This window comes from Bos indicus x Bos taurus, chromosome 2 (assembly GCF_003369695.1).
Source record: "Bos indicus x Bos taurus breed Angus x Brahman F1 hybrid chromosome 2, Bos_hybrid_MaternalHap_v2.0, whole genome shotgun sequence".
In the NCBI taxonomy this organism is placed as follows: domain Eukaryota; kingdom Metazoa; phylum Chordata; class Mammalia; order Artiodactyla; family Bovidae; genus Bos; species Bos indicus x Bos taurus.
In genome coordinates this window covers 31663240-31691121 of record NC_040077.1, presented here as the reverse complement: position 1 = coordinate 31691121, position 27882 = coordinate 31663240, and the positions used below count along the sequence as shown (strand labels likewise).

At 37.9% G+C, this 27882-nt stretch overlaps 1 protein-coding gene across 4 annotated transcripts in view; it reads right to left on the bottom strand.

Moving 5' to 3' along the window:
* Nucleotides 1-16005: 16005 nt before the first annotated feature.
* Nucleotides 16006-27882, bottom strand: part of GRB14 (growth factor receptor bound protein 14) — a 128612-nt gene continuing 116735 nt past the window's right edge. For 2 of the 4 annotated variants that reach the window (XM_027559090.1, XM_027559108.1), the window contains 6 exons: nt 27451-27531; nt 20654-20770; nt 20490-20562; nt 20258-20345; nt 17936-18029; nt 16006-16641 (listed from right to left, as the gene is read on the bottom strand). In XM_027559090.1, coding sequence (XP_027414891.1) covers nt 16495-16641; nt 17936-18029; nt 20258-20345; nt 20490-20562; nt 20654-20770; nt 27451-27531 — 600 coding nt within the window. In that variant the 3' untranslated portion in view covers nt 16006-16494. Of the gene's footprint in view, nt 16642-17935; nt 18030-20257; nt 20346-20489; nt 20563-20653; nt 20771-26365; nt 26956-27450; nt 27532-27882 lie in introns of those variants that run through there. The other 2 variants (XM_027559096.1, XR_003514062.1) reach the window with 2 other exon arrangements.

The window sequence follows — 27882 nt, the reverse complement described above, 5'->3', positions numbered from 1 at the left end:
ATAAGTAGGCTTAAAAGTTATTCATACAGTAGCAGTTATTTATCCTCTCAACCAAAATGTATTAAATAATTATGTTCACATAGAAAAAGGAGAAAGGAAATGATTTGTAAGTTAGCATTTATTGTTATTGTGTTCCGGGCCCTAGTCCTCATGTTTGACATATGTTATGTCTCAGTCTGTATGGTCATTCCTTTTGTATAAGGAATGTGAAGTGCAGAGAAGTTATTTGTGCTAAAATCACAGAGCTATTAAGTAGACTTGAACCCACTGTATTTCTGTAACAAAAGCACTTTTCCCTCCCATCCCCTGTCTGCCACGTACATACTGCCTCCAGAATGTGCCTTCTAACCAAAACACACAGCGATGGATCTTTTACACAAAGGTCTTGTACTCTGGTTTTAAATAACGAAAGACATATATACATAGTTGGATAGCTAGATAGAGACAGAGATTTGACCATTAAATAGCGGTTGAAAAGCAGCACACATAAGCAATTGCAAAATAGATTAGTGTTATCAAAATCTTGGACAAACAAAAACCCTGACATATGAAGAAATAGAAAACAAATTATACCATCAACATCTTTAAATGCCCATACCTACCCCTACGAGTCCAGAACCTCAGTTTCTTAATCATTTAACCTATTTTAAATCATTTTACAATTGCTATTTTTATTCACCCATAATGTTTATCCACAGATATAATTGTATCGTGCTGAGATTGGGATAAAGTTAGACTACATAGTTAATGATAACCCAGTGAAAACCGGAGTTACAAAAGTAATCGTCAGAAAAATATCTCTATAATAAACCTAAACAAGTAGTGTCCAGGGTCCAACATGAGAAGAACTGGCCAATCCCAGAGTTAAATCCAGATGCATGAGATGGCCTTGAGGCTACTGTTTGTATTCACCATGATTTTTCCATTTGTAAATTAAGACTGAAAATCTCTTCTTCATTTTCCTGCCTTTGACAATAAGGAACTAACCTTACAAACGTTACTATTCTACAGTGACTCTGATTACATAGGCTCCAAAGAGTAAATAACTAGATTCAATCCTATGGAAAGGCATAGACAGAGCCCCATTCAAGGAGCCCTGGAGAGGTTGGCAGATCTTTTCTGTTCAGGAAGGAGCACTGTTCTTTGACATCATTGGCACTCACACTGCCAGCCCCTTCATCAAGCCATGGAACATATTCGGTTCAATACCTGGGCAAAACTTGAGCCTTAGGAAGCTTATCTAATGAAAGGAGTCCTTTGGAAAAAGATCTTAGGCCTTTGAGTTAGACACTCATGATTTGAAAGCAAGCTACAATGCTTACTTTTCTGTTTTCCCTTCTCTGATATCAGAATAGCACAACTTCCTGTTGGGGCTTTTATCAATGATTAAATGAGGTAAACCATGCAAAGAGCCTGGATAGTGCCTGAAACTTAGCCCTTCAAAATAATAACTACTCCTGATATTGTTTGATTGGCCCTATAATACTGCTAACAAAACAGATACATAAAGAGTTTAAGTTTCTTTTCTGCTATCACACAATGGAAAGACCTGAACTGACACAAAATTTGTGTTCATAGCAGAGAAGAATCCATGACCTGGAGGAAAAAAGCATCTTAAAAACTTATTTGGAGGTCAGAGTTGCTAGGGAAATTTCATAATTTTATAATTAACTAAAAATAGCTTTATTTTAAGCCCAGTGATCTCAACAGCAGTTCCCATTTGATCTGGACATCTATGCTTCACTGCTTATACTTCACAACAAACCTTCAAATTAGAAAATTCACTGGAGTAATTAAGATTTTTAATTGGAAGAAAAAGTATACAATTTGCAAAATGTATTTAATTAGCCCTCAGACCACTCACTGATCCAACACATAATTTCCAAAACAGTTGTACAATTTAATACATCATCTTTGCTAAAAGGAAACCATATTATTAAAACAGCTAGATCTGACTTAAAGGGTAAACATGTCCTGATCAAATTATATTCTTACTTCTTGGCATTTAACCCAATTCCCTTTAATGTTTCACTTCTTTTTTAATGCTTCTAAGCTTGTTTTTCTATTAATTATACAAATCATTAGTATTAAAAGGCGATATAATTGTTTCAAGAAGTGGCTTCACAGACTATCTGCATATTTAATCAACTGCCTCTAAATTTTTAATCATTTGAGTCCAGGTTCTTGTCTTGAAGCTTAACGTGATAACAAACCTACCAACTGGTACAACTAATTGGTACAGAATTAGTCAATAATTTATAAGGTAAGAAAGAAAAAATATTGGATGTTGCAAAGGTAAAAGACCGTCAGTCACAGTTATTTCTGAGAGGTACCAGCAAAAATAGCACTTGCTTCTCCAAATACGTGGTGTACTGGTGACACCCACTGGCAGTTCTTTGGCATTGTTCAGATTCTTTGCCTTTTTAGTGTAAGAGTTGTTTAAAAAAAAAAATCAGCAGATCTTACATATTTATGCCTTTCTTTAATGTTAAGGTGAGTTGGATTAACCTGTACACCCATTACACTGAGTGGGACATGTGTCCAATGAAGAGCTTGACATTCAATAATATATGTGAATTATTCTGTGTATTCTGAGTTAGAGAGATTCCAGTGATGCTCCTGGCCATTGTGAGTTTGAGAGAAGACAAACGAAGACACAGTGAGAAGAGAAACATCTTCACTTTTTATACAGTTGGTGAAAATCAATATTGTAGTGTTATGCTAACGGGGATGTGGTGAAATGCCTTGCTGCTGTCATTTTGAAAACAGTGAAGCATTTGGGAAAGACTGGCACTGGGTAGCAATGGTCAAGTGCACTAAGATTAGTAGCTCTCAAAATTTAGTAAACAGCAGAACTATGTGGATTGCTTATTACAGCTACAGATTTTGGGGCTTCATTGCAAAGCTCTATCAGAATCTCTGAGGAAAGTTTCTAATGTAATTGGCTCACAAACCACACTTTGAGGAATAAAATTTCTTATCCTCTGTGCTCCACACATGGAATTAGATACAGAATGCAGAACATACGGTTTTGGATGCCCAACTGGGGGCAACATGAGAGAGAAGTCCAATGTTACCAGTGGAACAACTTATTTAAATGACTTCTTTTGCATTATATCACTTCCAGTGATTTGATCATCCCCTGGAGGAGAAAATGGCAACCCACTCCAGTATTCTTCCTGAAAATGTTCATGGACAGAGGAGCCTGGTGGGCTACAGTCCACGGGGTCGTAAAGAGTTGGGCACGACTGAGACTGAGCACGCCCACACTTCCAGTAATTTGATCATCAGCTCATTCAGAAGTATTTAAAAAATTTTTTTTTCAAATCTTCCAGGCAGTACGTATAAGACAGAAATAATTTATGATTGTTTATAAATGGAAATCAGATTCCGAGAAAGGAGTGAAATTAAATAGGTGAAGAGTAATGAGTGTAAAACACTCAAAGGCAATATGTCATTTATTCTCACTATACTTATCAATGTGTTAGCAGTATTGTGTTATTTGTAGGTGGTAAAATCACAAGTAAATTTTTTTTGCTACATATACCTGAGCTTTTTGCAATTAGAATGTGTTTATTTATTTTGTAAGTTTAGCTAAACATACCCACCCTACAGGCTCTGGGGAAACCACGGTTGTTCAGGGATCAATCAACCAGAAGCTTCATGGATGCCTTTAAGAATTGAATCACTGCATAAAGAGCTTGGGTATTTACTCAGAAACTATGATTTCATAATTTAAATTAATAATTGAGACTTGGAGTGAAGAACAAAGTTGAGAATACCTGACAAGGTAGAGGACATAAAGGAAAGAGAGCACAAGGCCTAAGCTATTTTCTATGAGGAACCAAGTATAAGGTGCTACAGAGATGGGGTTATACAACAGTAAAGGCAGGAGGGACAGCAACTAGGATTTAGAGGGGGTGAAACTATCTTCAATTTTTTGGAGAGATTAAAGATTAAAAATTAACGACATAGATTGCAAGTCCAAGTGGGTTATTTCTTTTAGCTGTAATAAAATGTCACAGTGTTACAAAGTCCAGTAACAAAAAAGCAATGTCCCTTCAGAAAACATGCTCAAACCACCTTCAGGCTCCCAAGGACCTGTGTAGGATTCTTGTGTGTCTGGGATAATGTTGCTAGAAGAGAACTGGGGAGTTTGATGCTGTAGCCACTTTGTAATCTTTACTAGTCTCTCAGGATAAAAGCCAAAAGCTCCCCAGCCTCAGAAGATAAAAACAGGTCTCTTCTAATGAAAATTCTCTAGTTCCTTTGAGTTACAAAACCACAGCCTGGGGAGAGAGCCTAAATTTAGACTTTTCTTCTTTCCTTAAGGAACTGTCAAAGAGCTGCCAAGATGTGTGTTCATTGTCCATTGAGAATTAATGGGAAATAACTAATCCACCTGTTTTGGAGATAGAGTAACATGCTCACATTGAAATAGTAGCTTGGATGGACAAGACACCGAATAATCCAGATGCATATTTTACAAGAATGCTAGTTCACATTAAGAAATAACAGTTGTATTAGAAAAGTAGAGAGTATAAAATCACTTATATAAAAATTTCCCTGTGTTGATTAGTCTCTTTTTCTTGAAAATGAAGAGAGATTTATTTTTCTGAATATAAAAACTACCCATTCATCAAAAGCAATAAAGAAAAATTACAAAGTCAAATAGAAAGTCAGCCAAGAATATCACTAATTTTATATCATAGGGAGAGCTGCTGCTGCTAAGTCACTTCAGTCGTGTCCGACTCTGTGTGACCCCATAGACGGCAGCCCACCAGGCTCCCCCGTCCCTGGGATTCTCAAGGCAAGAACACTGGAGTGTGTTGCCATTTCCTTCTCCAATGTGTGAGAGTGAAAAGTGAAAGTGAAGTTGCTCAGTCGTGTCCGACTCTTATCGACCCCATGGACTGTAGCCCACCTGGCTCCTCCATCCATGGGATTTTCCAGGCAGGAGTACTGGAGTGGGGTGCCATTGCCTTCTCCACAACAAATCTCTACTGAGCCTTAATATCTGCCTTAGATATTTTGCTAAGTTCTGAGGTTACAGCCATGAACAAAGTTCTTTCTTGCCAGGAACTTACACTTATAAGCTTCCCTGGTGGCTCAGATGGTAAAGAACTTGCCTACAATGTGGGAGTCCCAGGTTCAGTCCCTGGGTTGGGAAGATCCCTTAGAGAAGGGAATGGCAACCCACTCTGTTATTCTTGCCTGGAGAATCCCATGGACAGAGGAACTTGGCAGGTTACAGTCCATGGGGTTGCAAAGAGTTGAACATGATTGAGCGACTAACACTTTCACTTTCACTTTAGACTTATAGAGAAAACAAAAATTAATGAGTAATTCAATAGAGTGTGACAAGCATTATAATAGAAAAATAGCAGGAACATATTATTGGCTAACCTACCTAATCTGTAATCAAGAACATTTTCCTGAAGAAATAATATATTACATAAGCCCTAAAGGGGGAAAAGTGTTACCTGGGTTGGAGAAAACAGTAATGTGTTCAAGATAAAGGGAACAGTACGTGCAAGGGCCAAAGCTAAAGAGAACATGTCAGAAAAGAGTCTATTCCAGGGCATTAGCTAGCTGGAAAATAGAACACAAGGGAAAGTGACTAAAGATAATGCTGGAAACACAAAGGTCAAATCATGAAAGCCTCATAGCCCTGTTAAAAAAGCTTTATCCAAAGCCAGTAGGAAGCCATTGAAGTTTTTAAGTAGAGGAGTGGTATGATCAAGTATTTTTGTGAGACCACTCTGAGTATAGAGTATGGAATAAACTTGAGAAGGGAGGGTAAGTATAGAGAAAGATCAGAAAAAGAAAGGCCAGCCAAGAGTCTGCTGTAGTAGTCTAGGAAAGCAAGTGGCCCAGATCTGTGTAATGGCAATGGAAGTGGGGAGAAATACGCAGATATAATCAACATTTTACAGCATTTGGTATTTCTAGACTGTTGTTTGGGAAGTTGGTGGTAGCATGTTTACAAAGCTGTGAAGCTCTGGAGGAGATCAGGTCTGGAGGGAAGATAAAGAGATCCATGAAAATGTAGTTTGATGTAACTATAAGATATACAAATGGAGACGTTGAACAAGTGGCCAAATAATCAGATCTGAAGTTCAGAAAGGAGGCGCAAGCTTGAAAGCCACTTAGACTGTATGTGACCGAGAAGGCAATGGTAACCCACTCCAGTAGTCTTGCCTGGAAAATCCCGTGGATGGAGGAGCCTGGAAGGCTGCAGTCCACGGGGTCGCTGAGAGTTGGACACAACTGAGTGACTTCACTTTCACTTTTCACTTTCATGCATTGGAGAAGGAAATGGCAACCCACTCCAGTGTTCTTGCCTGGAGAATCCCAGGGACAGGGGAGCCTGGTGGGCTGCTGTCCATGGGGTCACACAGAGTCGGACACGACTGAAGCGACTTAGCAGCAGCAGACTGTATGTGAAGCCATGAGAATAAAGGGATGGAGTAAAATAAGGAGGGAGGGAAATTTATCTTATGGCCTAGCTAAGCAGAGCAAGATTTAGGGAATGAGCAAAAAGGGAAATGGATTTGTAAAAAAAAAGACCAAGAAGAGGTATCCAGGACTGGAAGAATAAACTTTTGTTGACATGGAAACCAAAAGAAAGGAATGATTCAAGAAAGAGAGACTGGTTAGAAGCACCGAAGTTGTTGAAAGAGCACGTGTGAAAGATCTGAAATGTTTCCTTTCATGTGTGGTCTCACAGTTTCAAGGAGGTGGGGGAATGTCAGCGATTGTGAGTCACAGCAAGTGAAGAAAAGGTGATGTGCAAGAAGGTACTTTATAAAGAAGGAGGCCAGGGAGAGAGTTAGAGTTGTTACTAAGGCAACCAAAGGGTGATGTTTTTTAATGACTACAAAAAGTGAAAATTACATCTTAGCTGAGGGCAGATAACCTTTTTGTTTTTTGCAAAACAAGCTGCATCTCCTTGGAAGGGCAATGACCAACTCAGAATTCCTGACATTAGGCTGACACTTGAATGTTCTGTTTCTTACCTCTGCTGAAGTTTTAGTTGCTTGTGTTCCACCTAAACCTTGACATGGAGTACAGTCTGATCCCTTGACTTTCTACCACAACACTCTTCTAAGTCACTAGTCTACGTGGGGATTTCATGTCAGGTTTGGGAAGATGAAGCGCTGTTGAACTGTAGAAGCACACGGCAAACATCCTAGGAAATACGTCCTCAATGTCCTTATTCTTAAGAATCTTTTACAGCCTGGTCTCCAGAATTTGCCAATAGCCATCTTTCACCTCGGCTTCCAGCCGCCCACTCTCGTTACACCACTTGATTCATTCTCTTGCTGCCTCCCCTGTCTACTTCCATGCCCAAGTTCTTATCTTCCCATGAAAAATGAAGTTCTCTGTACTTAATTTTTTCAGCATCAAGTTTCAGACTCATCTTCCTACATAAAGAGGTGCGAAAAAAAGATAATTATTTTTCTAAGAATTCCAATGGCATCTGTTAAAATTGTAACTTTGTCACCATCATAATTATTACAATCTTCCTAGTTTGGGGACTTCACGGGTAGCTCAAATGGTGAAGAATCTGCCTGTGGTGCAGGAGACCTGGATTCGATTCCTGGATCAGGAAGATTACTTGGAGAAGGACATGGTAATCCACTACAGTATTCTTGCCTAGAGAATTCCATGGACAGAGGAGCCTGGCAGGGTACAGTCCGGGGGTTCACAAAGAGTCAGACACGACTGAGTGACTAACACTAGTTTCTTTGGCCCTAAACCTACTAATTTCCAGCTCCTCCCTTTACCCCTTCATGTCTCTCATCCAATGTCTGGTGATAACATGATGATTTCTTCCTCCCATAAAATCATTTTTCATGCCCATGACTGGACAGCAGGCTCTCCTGATTATTGCCCAGATTACTGCAATAGCTTCATGATGGGCTATCCTCCTTTGGTTCCCCTCTCCTCCTTAGTCATCTAATACAGAGTTACCCTTCTAATCCAGATATCATCAGAATACTTTTATCCTCTAATTATTATACTCATTGACTCAATAGATATGTCTGAGAATTTCTATTATGCAGAGCATAGATAAAAAGGCAAAGCTCATTTCTGATTTCAACAAGGTAAAGATGAAATGGGGTGGCACACTGAGGTACCTGGCTATGACTGTCCTGAACTAAAATGTAAACCATAAGCTTGGCTTTCCAGTTCTGTTAGCCATGACCTTTCCCTCTGTCACATGTCCTGTACACTTCAGTTACAATGAAGCTATCATTTGCTGGAAGACTCTTAAATTTAACCTGTGCCCTTTCCACACTGGCTGGCACTGCCACTCTCTGTTTGATGACACTCTCGGCTCTCTCTCCAAGGTTTGGCTTTATAAATGTAATCCCCACAGGCCTTCTAGGACCCATCTCAATCTTTCCATCATTCAGCAAGTGTAACCAATGTCTCTCTCCCATTGTATTTATAATCTTATTCATCTTGGCTTCTGGGACACCTTTGTATATCCAATACTGTAATATTGAATTTAGCAGGTCCTTCTGTCTTCTTCCACTCAGTCATGTATTAGCTCAATTCCTGTGTTGTCTAGGTGGAGGGAAGGGTGTCTCTGGATCAGGTTTTCAGTCTTCTACATTTCCCACGTTATCAGTGTTATTTGGGGGAATGGAGATGGAAAGTATGAGCATCTCAATTATCACTTTGTATTAATCAAGTGGAAGGAAGCATGGGAGTCTGTAGGATCTGGTGCAGGTAGGGACAGCTGTCCACATCGTCTCTTCGGGTAGCAGGGGGAGAGCACCCCAAGCTATACTGCAACTGTGGCTTCTTCCATAAAAGCAGTCTTACAGGAAGGACTGAAACCAGGGCTGAGGCACAACTATTGATGTATATTGCGCCATTCTTGGCAGGAAGGGCACACAAGTGATGGCATGGCAGATACCCAGTGGTGGAAAGGGCAATGTTCCAGGGGGGCAGAGTACCTGAATGTACAATCACTAACATGATTATCTAAAAATACATCAGTTAAGATTCCAGATAGTGTGCTAAGCACTTTACGTGAATTTCATTTCACCACCCAACTGAAGAAGTAGCGATGATGCTGATATTGATGATGGTAACCCCCTTCATAGGAAAGAAGAAACTATGACTTGGCCAAGGCTTCATAGCTACTATGCAAAGGCTGGCATCCAAATCTGCAAAGTATGACTTCAGAGCTACAATCTTAACTCAAGTTCCTAATGCCTGGGGTGTCATATGGAGTTGAATTAGGAAGCAGTAAATTTTTTATAATTACAAAGCAAACTAGTGTGGTAAAGGACTAGTCACCTGATACTCTAACTGTAGAAACAAATATTTATGCTGGTTAAAAATTCACTTGGATTCCTTTCTCAAGTTGGGAAAATCTCTGCAATGACGTTTTGGGTTAATATAGTTATGTGCTCAGTCCAAAGGCTAGGCTTTCTCTTGTTCACATCTATAATTTGTGGCCCGAGATATATGCAACTAGAGCCATTATAAGCAGTGCCCTGGTTATGAGCATTCCTAAGTGTTAAGTGGTAAAAGTGTGGGAGTCAGGGCTGGCAGGGAATGACATATCCCACAAGAGGCAGGTATGGTTTGGTTGAGGGTTCAATAAATGTTACTAGAAACCTGCATCTCAGGCAAACTACTCTGTGCCCCACTGGTGTGGTAACACTGACTAAGCATTACCCTTGTATTCCCTAGAGGATGTGACACAGAAAACTGGAGGCTTTATATGAGCAACAGTCAGTGCAGCCAGGAGGCACAGAAGGTCACACTACCTCATGTGTCCAACTGGGGTCCACCTACATATATAATCGCACAGTTACAGTTCTGTTATTACTTTCTTTTGAAATCCTATTTTATTTTATGCATTTAAAGATATTCTGTGAAGGGAGTTCATAAATTTCACCAGAACTGAGAGATGGATCCAAGGCACAGGAAAGTTTAAGAATGCCTGGAAATAGGGAAAAGAGCTCTTAAAATAGTGGAGCCAGCTTGAAACACCGATTTGTAACCATTACCAATGGTAATCTTTCAGAGAAATCATAATTCAGGTGGCAGTCTGATAGCAGTAATGTAACATAGCTACCACATGTAGAGTTAGCACTGTTGGAGATCAGAAGCCAGAGACCACATGGGGCTCTAACTAATTGATGCTCAGTTCAATAGCTCAGTTGTATCTGACTCTTTGCTACCCCCATGGACTGCAGTATGCAGGGTTTCCCTGTCCTTCACCCAACTCCCGGAACTTGTTCAAATTCAGGTCCAGCAGGTCGGTGATGCCATCCAACTTTCTCATACTCTGTTGGTCCATTCTCCCGACTTCAATCTTTCTCAGCATCAGGTCTTTTCCAAAGAGTCAGTTCTTCATATAAGGTGGCCAAATACTGCGGTTTCAGCTTCAGCATCAGTCCTTCCAGTGAAGAATCAAGACTGATTTCCTTTAGGATGGACTACTTGGATCTCCTTGCTGTCCAAGGGACTCTAAAGAGTCTTCTCCAGCACCACAATGCAAAAGCATTGATTCTTTGGTGCTCAGCTTTCTTTATAGTCCAATTCTCACATCCATACATGACTACTGGAAAAACCATAGCTTTGAGTAGATGGATCTTTGTTGGCAAAGTAATGTCTCTGCTTTTTAATATGCTGTGTAGGTTGGTCATATAGCTTTTCTTCCAAGGAGCAAGTGTCTTTTAACTTCATGGCTGCAGTCACCATCTGCAGTGATTTTGGAGCCCAAGAAAATATAGTCTTTCACTGTTTCCATTGTTTCCCCACCTATTTGCCATGAAGTGAAACGATGTCCTTTAATTATAGGGGACTGGAATGCAAAAGTAGGAAGTCAAGAAACACTTGGAGTAACAGGCAAATTTGGCCTGGGAGTATAGAATGAAGCCGGGCAAATACTAATAGAGTTTTGCCAAGAGAACACACTGGTCATAGCAAACACCCTCTTCCAACAACACAAGAGAAGACTTTACACATGGACATCACCAGATGGTCAACACCAAAATCAGATTGATTATATTATTTGCAGCCAAAGATAGAGAAGCTCTATACAGTCAGCAAAAACAAGATCAGAAGCTGACTGTGGCTCAGATTATGAACTCCTTATTGCCAAATTCAGACTTAAATTGAGGAAAGTGGGGAAAACCACTAGACCACTAGATTTGATTTAGGTATGACCTCAATCAAATCCCTTATGATTATACAGTGGAAGTGAGAAATAGATTTAAGGGACTAGATCTGATAGACAGAGTGCCTGATGAACTATGGACAGAGGTTTGTGACATTGTACAGGAGACAGGGATCAAGACCAGTCCCAAGAAAGAGAAATGCAAAAAAGCAAAATGGTTGTCTGAGGAGGCCTTACAAATAGCTGTGAAAAGAAGAGAAGCGAAAAGCAAAGGAGAAAAGGAAAGATACATCCTCTTGAATGCAGAGTTCCAAAGAATAGCAAGGAGAGATAAGAAAGCCTTCCTCAGTGATCAATGCAAAGAAATAGAGGAAAACAATAGAATGGAAAAGACTAGAGATCTCTTCAAGAAAATTAGAGATATCAAGGGAATATTTTCTGCAAAGATGGGCTCAATAAAGGAGAGAAATGGTATGGACCTAACAGAAGCAGAAAATATTAAGAGGCGGCAAGAATACACAGACCTGTACAAAAAAGATCTTTATGACCCAGACAACCATGATGATGTGATCACTCACCTAGAGCCAGACATCCTGGAATGTGAAGTCAAGTGGGCCTTAGGAAGCATCACTACGAACAAAACTCATGGAGGTGATGGAATTCCAGTTGAGTTATTTCAAACCCTGAAAGATGATGCAGTGAATGTGCTGCAACTCAATATGCCAGCAAATTTGGAAAACTCAGCAGTGGGCACAGGACTGGAAAAGGTCAGTTTTCATTCCAATCCCAAAGAAAGGCAATGCCAAAGAATGCTCAAGCTACTGAACAACTGCACTCATCTCACATGCTAGGAAAGTAATGCTCAAAATTCTCCAAGCCAGGCTTCAGCAATATGTGAACTGTGAACTTCCAGATGTTCAAGCTGGTTTTAGAAAAGGCAGAGGAACCAGAGATTAAATTGCCAACATCCACTGGATCATCGAAGAGCAAGAGAGCTCCAGAAAAACATCTATTTCTGCTTTATTGACTACAACAAAGCCTTTAACTGTGTGGATCACAATAAACCGTGGGAAATTTTGAAAGAGATGGGAATACCAGACCACCTGAGAAATCTGTATGCAGGTCGGGAAGCAACAGTTAGAACTGGACATGGAACAGACTGGTTCCAAATAGGAAAAGGAGTACATCAAGGCTGTATATTGTTACCCTGCCTATTTAACTTATATGCAGAGTACATCATGGAAAATGCTGGTCTGGATGAAGCACAAGCTGGAATCAAGATTGCTGGGAGAAATATCAATAATCTCAGATATGCAGATGACACCACCCTTATGGCAGAAAGTGAAGAAGAACTAAAGAGCCTCTTGATGAAAATGAAAGAGGAGCATGAAAAACTTGGCTTAAAACTCAACATTCAGAAAACTAAGATCATGGCATCCGGTCTCATTGCTTCATGGCAAATTCATGGGGAAACAGTGTCAGACTTTATTTTTCTGGGCTCCAAAGTCACTGCAGATGGTGACTGCAGCCATGAAATTAAAAGACACTTACTCCTTGGAAGGACAGTTATGACCAACCTAGACAGCACATTAAAAAGCAGAGACATTACTTTGCCAACAAAGGTCTGTCTAATCAAGGCTATGGTTTTTCCAGTGGTCATGTACGGATGTGAGAGTTGTACTATAAAGAAAGCTGAGAGCCGAAGAATCAATGCTTTGGAACTGTGGTGTTGGAACAGACCCTTGAGAGTCCGTTGGACTGCAAGGAGATCCAACCATCCATCCTAAAGGGAATCAGTCCTGAATATTTGTTGGAAGGACTGATGGCAAAGTTGATACTCCAATACTTTGGCCACCTGATGCGAAGAGCTGATTCATTTGAAAAGACCTGATGCTGGGAAAGATTGAAGGCAGGAAGAGAAGGGGACGACAGATGATGAGATGGTTGTATGGCATCATCAACTTAGTGGACATGAGTTTAAGCTCCGGGAGATGCTGATGGACAGGGAGGCCTGATGTTCTGCAGTACCTGAGGTCACAGAGAGTTAGACACAACTGAGCGACTGAACTGAACTGATGGGACTCGATGCCATGATCTTAGTTTTCTGAATGTTGAGTTTTAAGCCAACTTTTCCACTCTCCTCTTTCACCTTTACCAAGAGACTCTTTAGTTCCTCTTTGCTTTCTGCCATAAGGGTGGTGTCATCTGCATATCTGAGGTTATTGATATTTCTCCCAGCAATCTTGATTCCAGCTTGTGCTTCATTTAGCCTTGTATTTCACATGATGTACTCTGTGTATAAGTTAAATAAGCAGGGTGACAATATACAGCCTTGACATACTCCTTTCCTGATTTTGAACCAGTCTGCTGTCCCATGTCCAGTTCTATTGCTTCTTGACCTCCATACAATTTTCTCAGGAGGCAGGTAAGGTTGACTGGTATTCCCGTCTCTCTAAGAATTTTCCACAGTTTGTTGTGATCCACACAGTCAAATGCTTTAGCACAGTCAATGAAGCAGATGTTTTTCTGGAATTCTCTTGCTTAACTGATGTTGACCACCCTAAAATAGAGCTAAGACAAAAATCTCCAACTCATATATCAGTCAGATCGTATACCATTATATATGTGAAATAAGTAATTATTCTGAATTACTAAACACTCCTAGTAATTTTTATCTTGTCTGACTAGGTCTCCTGAATGTTTCAAAGTAAATAATTCTCCCATACAAGAAAAATGAAACAGAACAATGTGGATGTACCAGATCTGCTTTTTTTTTCTTTCTGTCTAGGACTGTATACTAACTCTAACATATGAAAAGCAAAAAAAGAAGAAAACACAGCTAATCTGTCCTAATCCTAATCCAAAAGTGGCGTGATAGCAGCAAGGAGATCAAATCAGTCAGTCCTAAGAAATCAACCCTCAATAGTCATTGGGAGGACTGATGCTAAAGCTGAAATTCCCATACTTTGGCCACTTGATGTTAAGAACTGACTCTCTGGGAAAGATCCTGATGCTGGGAAAGACTGAAGGCAGGAGGAGAAGGGGACAACAGAGGAAGAGATGGTTGGATGACATCCCTGACTTACTGGACATGAGTTTGAGCCAGCTCCAGGAGATGGTAAAGGACAGGGAAGCCTGGTGTGCTAAAGTCCATGGGGTCACAAAGAGTCAGACATGATTTATCAACTGAACAAGCAGAATTTGGCTAAACCAAAATGAAAAATAATCCAAATGTAATTTGTATTTTTCTTGGAAATTCATTTAAATACTGTACGAATTCTGGATGTATCTGACACTCTCAGATTTAATTTCCTATAAGGTATATATACTAATTAACACCTGTTCAAAATTCTTTATCAGAAAGAACCAGAAAGGATAATGTCAACCTTTCCTCAATAATTTTTCTTGGCTCATGCTTTAAGATCAAAGTGAACAATTCTGTACAAAATCTGGGCTCCACAATAATAAATTTAGATAATGAATGAAGTTAGAGACACAATAGCGAAGACAAGCACATGTTGGTCAATTTATGAGAGTCTAGCATTTAAAACAGGACATTCTGATACTGGTCAATTTGACTCTGCTGCAAAACAAGAAAATGCATATCAAGTCAAAACAAAGCATTTTTATAAATCAGAAATAATCCAAGATATCCTACAAGGTTGAAAGAGTCAAGTGTGTTTACCTCTTGCTCTTCTATTTAGAGATCCTGTGTGTCATCCAAGCCTTTGTAAGACACCAGATCTATCTCTTTTTTTGGTGTTTTTAAGATTTGTATTTATTTATTTTTAATTGAAGAATAATTGCTTTACAGAATTTTATTGGTTTCTGCCAAATATCAACATGAATCAGCCATAGGTATATATATATGGAGAGATCAATCTTTGATAACATCAGATTTGTGTTCTAAGTTTTGGTGTTTTAAGAATTAGGTTTGAACTGGCTAAAAATAAATTGAGTACACTTAAATTCTGTCAATAATTCTTTTCTAGTAACAGCTGATTTTATTAGCATTTTGTGAATATTTTCAGATGCTCTATTACTAAAAATGTATAGCTTTCATTTAAAACTACAGTATGCATTTTTGAAATATTATTCTTAAAAAAATCTTAACTTTCCCACAAAGTTTTACAAGGATCAGAGCAGATGGGCAACATTGTGTATTATGTTAATGTTTTTTTGCTGTTTAACTTCTCATCGTTTTTTAGAACATTGAATACCCTTCTCACAAAAAGTAGGAAGAATAGAGATAGAATCCGAACAAAAGCTTTCTAGATGGTCTCAGGGAGGTGATAAGGGAGGCTGGTGTCACAGCTTTCCGAAACCTTTGTCTTCCATAGTGATGTTGCCAAGGTAAGAAACTGAAAAGTGGGTATGAAAAGAGAATAGCATGGATTTACCTTTTTGAATCTTAATAGATTTTTACATCTTAGATTTTAATATTTTGATCAGGTTAATGATCTAGCTGTATAAGGATCTAAAGAACCTTCTGAAAGTTACAGCATGGGGCAAATGGGAAACATTAAGGTGAAAATGTTACACTGTCATAAATTTACATGCCATGAGAAAGCATGTGCAAATTATCTAAATCCCCTCTATATTTTGATGATTTTTTTTTTACATTTTGATCATTTTCTTAAAAACAGGTAGTCACAGTCAATCCTTAAATAAATGAAAAAAATGCAATAAATAATGTCACTGATAGGTACAATACCAGTGTAAATATTATGGTATAATTAATAACTTAATATGTAATAAAAGTCATTCTGAAAAATCAATATATTTCAAAATAATTTTAAGCTGTTATTTCAAAATATGATTTGATCTTAAGGTTATAATAAACTCAGAAAATATACAATTCAAAATACTTTTTAGTTTTATTAACAGGTTGCAGGTAGCTTCTTTTAATTGATAACTCAAATTTTTATCATACTTCTTAAGTTATAAAAACAGTAGTATAATTGAAATTCAGTCCACAAATAATTCATTCTAAGCCTCATATTTTTTTCACATTTTGTGGTTGAGAATTCTAATGCTGCTATAGTAAATAAGGACAGAAAGATGTCTAAATTATGTATATTTGAAGAAAATATTATAATAATGTAAAATCACACAAGAACACACCAAATCATTTTTTTCTGAGGTTTAATTTTAACTAATGAATTTTTAAATGATGAAGGTAATGTCAATCCAAATCTTGAATTATTTGTAACGTACAAACTATTTTTTGTAATTGTAGGTGAAATAGATTATTTTCACCATGGCAATGCCTTCACCCTTATTTATGGTCTTTTTCTTGAGTTCTTTTTCCTCAACAGTTTAACAAGTCACTTCTGGTTTGGCTAAAGTGCAATCCTAGCACAATAATGTTTCAGCTTGCAAGGAAGAACACCCTTATTGAGTTGATAGAACTCCACCAACTGGATTAGATCCGTAAATCTTGTATGTCCATCATCTAGGGTGTGGAACATCTCACCATCATCTTCCACCTGAAACAGGAAAAACAACAAACCAGTAAGAAGGGAAATAACTACTCAGAAAGTCAATCATGTTCTATTGCACACTGCATCTTTAAATGCCAAAACTGACACATTTATAATACTAAAGGACAGTGAAGAGAAGATTCTGGCACATCCACTTCTTTTTTGTAACTGTACTTGCATTTAAAGGAAATATCATCTGATCCCAAGGTAAGCAGTGTGGCTCTACTTCCTGTATCTTCAATTCTCTTAACGGTCTATAGTTAGAATAGTAGGACCAGTCTGAATCAATACAGTACACAGTGAGAAATCTGCACTATTTAGTGTAAGAGTCAACAAAAGATTTTAGTATGCCTACCCTCAGAAAATAATTTCCACTTCTAATTGCTGTCTACCTAAAGCCTCACTTTGTATATTTAAAAATGAACATCCACCAGAATTTGTATCAGTAAATTGATTCTGGAGCAGTCAGTCAAACATTATGTTAATGGAATGACAGGTTGATTTGGTTTTTTCTTTTCCCTTTGCATTGAGATCTTCGGGCATTAAGCAATTCATAACTTGCCAGGGATGTCACTTACATAATAAAATGCAGTCAGGAAGAAACTTCATTTGGATTGGATAATTTCAGGAAGAGTTCATTTGAAAAAAGAAAACACTAGCAACTTAGCAATTTCATGTTAATACTTTTTGAAAGTAGACTGGATCTCTGTTCCACACTATCTGGTTCTAATACACAGACCACACGCATACATACATGCACGCTTGCACATACACACACACATATGCAGCAGGAGCAAGAACAACAACAACCAAATCTCAAAGCAAGCTGTGCCACCTGGAAGCAGAATTACATTTTTAAAAGGTGTTCAGAATAGTTTAAATAATGATCTCCAGTGCTACAACACCTGCTTACATATCCATAATGATGATTATAAACAAAACTACAAAAAAACATTTTTGGGACAAGAGAGGAGAACGGGCTTTAAAATAATGGTTTTTAAAGAACCACTAGTAGATTTCAGGAGAAAGAATTTTCAGTGGCCTTTTAATAATAAGTGGCATGGGGTCTATACAGTATTACCAAATCATATTTCATGAGAAAAGGGAAATTTAATTTTTACAATTCCTGTATTTCTTATATTAATTCAGACTCATAAAACCATTTCTGCCATACTTAACTCTAGTCAAAGCACAAGCTCCCATATTATATTTAATAAAAGAACCAAAGAAAACTAAAGTCTCCAAAGCTTGTGCATTAAGATCATCTCTAATACACGAATAAGAAATCACAAATACTTACTGGTATAATTTGAAAGTGCTTTATTTTTTGTCCATGACTCATTGACAGTACAAAAGTTTTGGGGTTACTCTGACTATCCCGTACCAAGAAAACTCTAAAGAGAGAGAAGGAATTTCAATGTTTTTCTATATTTATTCATGGATTTCATAGAAATATAGCCTACACCAAATCCAGGAAGTATATTCCTAAATGTAGCTGGAGTTTTCCTTTTACTGCGTATTCAATGATGGGATTATCCAACATGGTAAACAATATGGTATGATATATTCTAATACTATAAAACTATCATTGGAATTAATTTAATTTTAATAGTATAAATGACAGTCATTTGTCAGATTTTTTTGCTCACAATAACCAATATAAAGCTATGCTGGCATCAACAATTATTGCCAAGTCCTTTTTCCATTGGGAAGTTGGGTAATCATATGCAACTTTTTGGTACAGAGAATGAATCATTAGCATATTGTTACTTCTGGATCATGTAAAGTCCTGCAGAAAGAAACTTTTTAGAATTAAAAAATTTTAAACCCACTCTTCTATACTGGATCCTTTTTTTTTTTTTTTTTTTGGATTCTGATTCCTACTACTACATACAACTAAAACTGAGAAGTGAATATATTCTAAAAATCAATCCTGAAATCATTTATTAAATGTTTGAACAAAATACTTTTAGTAAGAGAAACATCCAAACAACATTTACTTCAACCTTGAAAAAGGTAGCATAAAGTCTCTATAACAGGCTAGAAAAACAAGACGTGTCCTAATGGCCTAAGAAAAATGTGGCCAGGCATGGATTCTTATTAACTGGCAACTCAGTGCATCACCATCTTTGTATTAATTGCTGGCAAACAGACTGGGCGAACAGTTCCCACTGGTGACTCCGATAACTAATCTCACTGTACCTGAGGCAAGAGACAGCCAAAAGTGAGCCATCACAGACGTCTGACAAGATTATCCATTTCATCTGTGCTGTGTGATTCTGACATTCCATCTCTGGGAGATGGGACAAAAGGGAGTTTCCCTGGTCAGTCAAGCTCTAAGCCTCGCCTGATTCCTGATTCCTGAGTGGATCAACACTACCATCTAGCGGACTGCCCGACAGCATCACATCTTTCCAAAAGGAAGACCAAAAACAAGTTTTTACATTAAAAAACGTAAAACATAAGGATATGTCATTCTTTTGGCAGTTATGTCATTCAATTAAAAAAACTGGGCTCAAAAATAAGGAAAATTATAATCCTCCAAAATATTTTGACAATCCTTTGTGATTTATTTCTTTTATTGGTCTTATCAAACAGTAATTCTGCTGATTGTTCAGATTTAATCTAAAAAGATCTAGTTCCATGTAGAATGTATTGAAATCTTTTCTTATTTAGAGCCTACTGAAATGCTGACTTGCTATTAATAATCTTCTACATGAAAACGCATTTTTGTCTAAATGTCTGTATTAAATCACCTTGAAATCTTGCCATCATTTTAATCCAACCCTTGAAGATATAAGATCCCATTACCACTTGTTTAAATTGATGCTGGTTTTATTTCCCATCCAAACCTCAATACAACCTCCTTAATTTGTACTGCATTTAGGAATAAAATTCAGCTAATATTATATTATAGGAAGTATCTATAATATTGAGTAATTTGAGAAGAATAAAATTCTTTAGAACATAAATCTTGCATAGTAAATTTTCTGCTTCTCCTGTGTCTTCTATGGTATCCCAAACTAAAAGATAACATGAGAAGAGTCAAAAAGTACTATTTTCATAGGTTTATATTACTTAAAACTGTTAAAATTTAGAGGAAAGAAATGGGATGTAAACAGAAAAACATGAAATAGTCTAAGTACATAAGAAACAGCTTTTTGCTTTACTTTTATGTTTTACTTTAACACACCCTCCATCAAACTTAAAAAAATGTGCAACATGTAAAATGTGGTTCATGGTTTTGTAAGATGCGGTTTTGTCATGACACAAACAGTACTTTGCCATTGTACTAATCAATTCAAATCAAAATGTTGACACACCAAAATGTGTTCAGTTTTCCCCCATCAATTAATATCTGAGATGCACAGAATGGGAAAATATTAACTATCACTGTTTAAGACCAGAGAATCCTATTCAGCTATCTTCTTTATGGACAAAGACTATGCAACCACAATATAACAGGTATTGTCTAGGTATTGCTAGGATTCAGTGGCAACCATCCTTACAACACAAAGTCACTTCTGTTTTATTGAGCCGAAATCAAAACTCTCTCTGTTGAATAAGTAATTACTGATTATAAGAGAAATCAAAAATCAGTGCTATTCAAAATCTAACTTACCCATCCACTAGACCTTGCTGAATAATCAATCGCTGAGCTTCCTCTCTAGAAATTTTGTGGTGAAACCATGGTTGGGACCGGTGGATAGCTGAAGAAATAACGTGGGGTAATACAAGATTTGTTTGAAATGATCATAGTCCAGTGACATGTACTTTGACCCTGGCCCCTAAGTGACTACATCTAAATGCAACCTTCCCACCCCGCTGGCCACGGCGACTGTGCGCAGACATACCCATGCTTGTGGTAGAGCTCTGTGAGGATGCAGTGGGGCTACCGTGACTGCCCAGGCGTAAACATCCTTTTTTCTGCATAAGGAAGTGGGAGACAAATTTCAACTTTCGGGGTGAAACAAATTCAAATCATAAATATTTTGAAGAACATGAAGCTAATCTGTACCCTCCAAGCTAGTCCTTCTTCAACTGCAACGGAAAGGGCTTCAGTGGGATTTTCTATAACTCTGGTTTTCTGGCCTGAGAAATCCATTGCTACCAGGGAATTCTCTGATATACTTCTCTGGAAAAAAGCACATTTTTTTTTACCTTGAAAATACCTTTGAAGTTACCTTTCAGTCCTTTGCTGACAATATATCTCCATTTTAGGATATGGTTCCAAAGGTAACTAGCAGGAAATTAAAAAGTTAACAATACATATTGATAGGAAATGATGCTATAAAATAATTTAAGTAAGTTACACAGTTATTTGTTAAGGTCACTGAATTAAGAGAGATTATTAGCTTTCAAGGTAAGTATGTCTTTTTCCTAAAGCAACCCTGTATCTTTTTATTCATTTAAGCAGAAAAATACCAATTCACAAAAAAATAATCCTTCATATGGCTAAAAATATCCATCACTTCCAAATTCATCTCTCTATTATGCTTTGAAATTCATCAATGGTTATTTAAATGTTAAATCTACCTACTTATAAAACAGCTTTTATTAAGATTCAAGATACACTAAAGCTATAGCAGATTCACTTACATTACTTCTTTAGAAAGAAACAGTACTCATATTTTATAATAAACCAACAACATGTATTTTAAAAGTTTATCACATCAACTTTCCTCTAACTTAGAAAATGAAGTTTAATGAAATAATTCATATAACTCCATAATATTAAAATTTCTATGATTTAGTATGTGAATGTTTTTTCATCTTATGGGCATAAACGTGGCAAAATAAGAGTTGCAAAACTTAGTCTGAATGATGAAAGAACCAATAGAAAAGGAAGACATCTTTAAACATAATTTTAAACAAGTAAGAAAGTCATCTTTGCCAATTACTTTTTTCATTCATAGTCTCTGATTGTGAAAATAAAACACCCAAAACATGGATCTTATTTTGTTTTTTCTTTGTTTAGGACTCTAATTCACAACCATCTTTCTTTAAAATGTGTCATCTTAAATAATGTATGCTAAAAAAAAAAAAAAAACTCGTCAAACTCTCCGATTACAAGTGTCACTCGGTTTACAGGAATAAAACCTCTCCAAAAGACAAAATATCCAAAACCAGCATGTGTATGCATGCTAAGTCACTTCAGTTTGTGACCCTATAGGTTACAGTCTGTTGGATTATCGAAAAAGTGAGTGAGTTCCAGAAAAACATCTATTTCTGCTTTATTGACTATGCCAAAGCCTTTGACTATGTGGATCACAACAAACTGTGGAAAATTCTGAAAGAGAAAGGAATACCAGACCACCTGACCTGCCTCCTGAGAAATCTTTATGCCAGTCAAGAAGAAACAGTTAGAACTGGACATGGAACAACAGACTGCTATATAATTAGAAAAGGAGTACATCAAGGCTGTATATTGTCATCCTGCTTATTTAACGTATATGCAGAGGACATCATGAGAAATGCTGGGCTGGATGAAGCACAAGCTGGAATCAAGATTGCTGAGGAAAATATCAATAACCTCAGATAGGCAGACGACACCACCCTTATGGCAGAAAGCAAAGATGAACTAAAGAACCTCATGATGAAAGTGAAAGAAGAGAGTGAAAAAGTTGGCTTAAAACTCAACATTCAGAAAACTAAGATCATGGCATCTGGTCCCATCACTTCATGGCAAACAGAGAGGGAAACAATGGAAACAGTGACAGACTTTATTTGGGGGGGCTCCAAAATCACTGCAGATGTGACTGTAGACATGAAATTAAAAGATGCTTGCTCCTTGGAAGAAAAGTTATGATGAACCTAGACAGCAAATTAAAAAGCAGAGACATTACTTTCTCAACAAAGGTCTGTCTAGTAAAAGCTTTGGTTTTTCCAGTAGCCATGTATGGATGTGAGAGTTGGACTATCAAGAAAGCTGAGCAGCAAACAATTGATGCTTTTGAACTGTGGTGTTGGAGGAGACTCTTGAGAGTCCCTTGGACTGCAAGGAGATCCAACCAGTCTCGCCTAAAGGAAATCAGTCTGAATATTCATTGGAAGGACTGATGCTAAAGCTGAAACTCCAGTACTTTGGCTACCTGATGTGAAGAACTGACTCTTTGGAAAAGACCCTGATGCTGGGAAAGATTGAAGGCGGGAAGAGAAGGGGACAACAGAGGATGAGATGGTTGGATGGCATCACCGACTCCACTGACATGAGTTTGAATAAGCTCCGGGAGTTGGTGATGTCCATGGGTCGCAAAGAGTCGGACACGACTGAGTGACTGAACTGAACTGAAGTGACATCATGGTCCGCCAGACTCCTCTGTCCATGGGATTCTCCTGGCAAGTATATTGGAGTGGGTTGCCATTTCCTCCCCCAGAGGATCTTCCCTACCCAGGGATCAAATCTATGTCTCTTAAATCTCCTGCATTGGCAGGTGAGTTCTTTACCATAGTGCCAACTAGGAAGCCCATAAACCAGCATGCTGCTGCTGCTGCTAAGTCGTTTCAGTCGTGTCCGACTCTGTGCGACCCCGTAGACGGCAGCCCACCAGGCTCCCCCGTCCCTGGGATTCTCCAGGCAAGAATACTCAAGTGGATTGCCATTTCCTTCTCCAATGCATGAAAGTGAAAAGTGAAAGTGAAGTCTCTCAGTCGTGTCCGACTCCTAGCGACCCCATGGACTGCAGTCCACCAGGCTCCTCCGTCCATGGGATTTTCCAGGCAAGAGTACTGAAGTGGGGTGCCATTGCCTTCTCTGATAAACCAGCATGGGCAATGTTTAATAAGCTTTCCCCACTGGTCATTAATAGAAGAGCAACACACAAAAAATGGGCTTCCAGATGGAGCCAGCGCTAAAGAATCCGCCTGCCAATCCAGGAGACAAAAGAGATGCAGTTCAATTCTTGGGTCAGGAAGATCCCCCAAAGGAAATGGCAAACCGCGTTGGTATTCCTGCCTGGAAAATTCCATGGACAGAGAAGCCTGACGGGCTACAGTCCATGGGGTTGCAAAGAACTAAACACAACTTGAGTGTGTGCACACACACACACACACAACACAAAAAAAGTTTTCATGGTAAAGGATGAGCCAATATACACCTGGAGACTCCTGGCTTAAGGCCATTTTGCCTCTCTCTCCACATGGTTTCTTCCATATCCTGCTTCGTCTAACAGACTCTAGTCAAATGTCTGCTTGAAACAAAACCTGGTTCATACAAAAATGGGATGGGGGGATCATTTATCTCTGCGTTACACATCCCACTTTGTTAGCATTTATTGTTTCCTCTCGAAACCTTGCTATAGTGGTCCACAATCTTATTATGGTTCCTCTTTATTTGTGGAGATCTGGCGTGCAATCTTTCATTTGTTACAGGAGTTTTTGCAACTGACAGCTGCTCTTTCCAGACAGATGCTGTCTCTGTAATCTCTATTTGCTGTCACACCTTACTTTGCCCTTCTCACCCCATGATCTTCTCTGCTGGGTCATGGACCAGTCAGATATACTTTTGCTTTGCCAACATTAATGAAAAGCTTCCACCTGCCCAAGCCACAGAGTAACTAATCTCAATCATAATGATAGCTTTATCCTTATAATATCTCTGCCTTCACATGCCAAGATGGCCTCTGTAATCACAAGACTCTGATAACATAAAAATACTGTTAGGAAAGAAAAATAAACATAAGCAGTTGTTCTTAATTCGCTTCTCATTTTTTCCCCTATAGTATGACAGGCTGAAATGTAAAACAAGATCCCATGTTCCATAATTACCTGACCTTAAGTAGGGAGTCTACAATACAAATAAGTATTTTCATTTGCTACGTTAACTATGCTAGGGGAACACACAGAAATAGAGCAAATGTTTTCTACTGAATGGCAGGTGGTAGATGAAAAATTAATAGTTTACCTTTGGTGGACAAAGAAATGGAAGTGAAGCAAAACCTGACTTGAACCAAAAGGTCATTTTCAGCTCAATTTCTTTCACATAGGAAAGCGACATTGTTAACATTCAGAATCAGTGTATTTCTCAACTATTTGTCCCTTTTCCTAGCTCTTCCATGGGGTGGATAAACAGGGCAAGCCCCAAAAATAAAAGTCCATGATTTTAATAGCATGCCTCTCTTTAAGAAAGAAGGAGCCTGAGTACACCCTCCATTATCCAGATCAACCTTGAGATCAGATCCAAACACTTTTGAGTGAGGCTGGGGCATGAAATGTTTTTCAGGCAGCTTAGCTAAGCAGCAACTAGTTAACTACTCAGTCTCTGCCACTCCAGGGCTTTCCTGGTGGCTCAGATGGTAAATAATCTGCCTGCAATGTAGGAGACCCAGGTTCAATCCCTGGGTCAGAAAGATCCCCTGGAGAAGGGAATGGCAACCTACTCCGGTATTCTTGCCTGGAGAATTCAATGGACAGACAAGCCTGGCGCGTTACAGTCCGTGGGATTGCAGAGTCAGACACGACTGAGCAAGTGACTTTCACATAAACATGCAGTGCAGGCCATAGTAAGAGGGCACAGAATTTCCTCAGATAGTGTCTGACACTCACCTCTCATCAGTGTCATACAGAGCCACAGGACATCAGAGGTATAATCATTTCTACAGATCACACAACCACCCTCCCTTATTTTATACTGCAGGACAGCAGTGACTCAACCAAAGTCATACTCTTGGTAAAAACAGTGACAGGCCCTATCTAAGGTTCTTTTCTGTACCACGGGATGGGAGGTACAGGGAAGAAAATGCAATTTGGAATGTCTAGCTCAAGGTCAAATATGAGAAACAATACATAAGAACTTCAGTTGATTTGCTTCTCCCATCCCCTCATTCTGGCCAGGGTCTAACTAATAGATGTTCCTTTAAATGAATTCTGTTTTTTGTCCTAAAAATAGGCCAAATATCTGCTTCTTGAAATATCTGCTGATGATTCTCCTTCCAAAGCCTGATGGGGTAGCTACTGTGTGCTGTATATAGTTAAGATATTCATTATGGTATGATAATTTTTTCTCATTTCCCTTCTCAAAATGAATCCCTGGAGAAGAGGACAACATTGTCCCTTAAAACTATAACTAAAGTAGGCAAAGTTTTTCCTGCTGTTCCTTGAACGTGCTGCCTTGATGAAAACCCAGAGGCAGGTGAGGTCACTGACTCTCTCATCTAGAAACTATCCTGGGATTCTGTATACATATCAAAGTAAACACAAATGCCTCCCCAATCTTTTAAGTTTCCTTCCTGAAAATTAAGAAGAGTAGAGGTGCCATTTTGTCTGATGTCAACTGCCATACAGGACTAGGTCCTTGTCCGCATCACAGAGATTCAAACCTCTTGTCCTTGAACTCCTGTTTACAGCCAAATTCAAGACTCAAGGAGTGTCTTTTCTTATACAAGGTGTTGAACAAATACAGCTACATTAACTGAACCGTCATAGATTTACTGATCAACAGTAGGATCAGTTTCAATGGAAAGAAGCAAGAATAATACTATACTTGTATATTAATGACAATGATGAGACTGGAAAGGACTTATTTTATAGCTTTTTTCCCCTATGATTAAGAGGATACTAAATAATAATTGCCTCCAAATCATGGCTGCTATTAACATGCTCATCCTAATAACTTTAGACTCTGAAAGAAATTTAGAAGGATTTAGAAAAGGATTAAGATAATAAAATTCATTATTCATATATACATGAATTAAAAGATTAGGGTAAGCTGACAAATTATAAAAATTCTCACCTTAAAGCTACTGCTTTTATAAAAATTCATTACATTCCTTACTTCCTTATTTTAGAGCTAAAAAGTAATAGATATAAAAATGAAAAGTTACTCTTCCTTAACTTAAAGCACCATAACTACAGAATTGGAATTCTTTTTCCATATTAGTCTATCAGGATACATAATCGACATTATTTCATGCCTCATTCCTAGAACTGAGTGTTTTATCTGCTATGTTACCATGTGCGAAAATGCACCTCCCTTGGTCACAGCCATGAAAAGCATGTTTTAACCTAAGTGTAAATGCAGCATGTTAGCCGATTGGTCACACAAGCTCATACGTCCAAATTTCCAATATATTCACCAGTAAAGAGCACAAGCAAAAACAGCAGAACATAAACTTTAAGTTCAAAAATAAATTTCTTGTTAATGCACAGGAAATTAAAATTAGGTCCCAAAGACGGGGAAAGATGTATCTGTGTATAAATATCCAAGTGCCATTTAGGATAAACTTGTGAAGCGGTGCTAGTCTTAATGTAATGCACAACCAATATTTTGGCTTGCATCTTTTGGGTTTCCTGGAGAGCGGTATGTTTTTCAAGGACCTGAAACTTTAAAAATATTATTGTTAGAAAATCAGAATGCAAAATAAGTCACAGGCTATGATAATCCCAGAATTAATATTTAAATAAATAAACCTACAATCAAATCAATAATTAACAAATATCTACACTCTCAAGGACAGTGTTCTATAAAATATCTTTTTAAAATCTAAACTTCAATGTAATGACACACAATGACTCTCATAATTCTTTCAAATATTTAAAATTTTTCTTTAACATAAAACATTATTTTATGTTTTATTATGTTTTATTATGACTACTTAATGTATGCCCCACTATTTGATTTTATCACATAGGTTGCACTCATATAAGATCCAAAAGTAAATAGTTTAATATAACATGGTAAGAAGCTGTCCAAAAGTTACTTTACTTGACCAAAAAAAAAGGAAATGTATTATAATGTACATTTATAATGTAACGTGATTGCAAATTAATGTAACGTAAATATAAAATAAAATGTAGGTTCAAAAACTTGGTCCTTACCATGGGAGATATACTCTGAGAACTGTAGCCACTTCTGCCTTGATACGGATGCATGTAATTCTGGTACAGCTGCATGCCATACTGCAGAATAAATAAATAAAAACACAGTCCCACCACTTTTACCACATATGTAACTTATGAAAATAAATACTCTCATTCATTATACATCAATATAAAAAATGAAAATTACAAGCTTTCATTAAAATACATAAGTAAAGCAACCAAAATTTTGAAAGATAAAATTTTACGTTCTAAATAGGACAGTTTAAAAGAGTGGTTTTTATTGGGACCCACACTTAAGTTCTAGCTTACAATACAAAGATCTGGAATTGACATTCCTACTCATTATTCTTGTGTCAATAGCACCAAAACTATGTGGAGTGGTGTATCACCTAGTGATAAGGTAGCTCACTTGGGAAGTCTTCCTGAGTT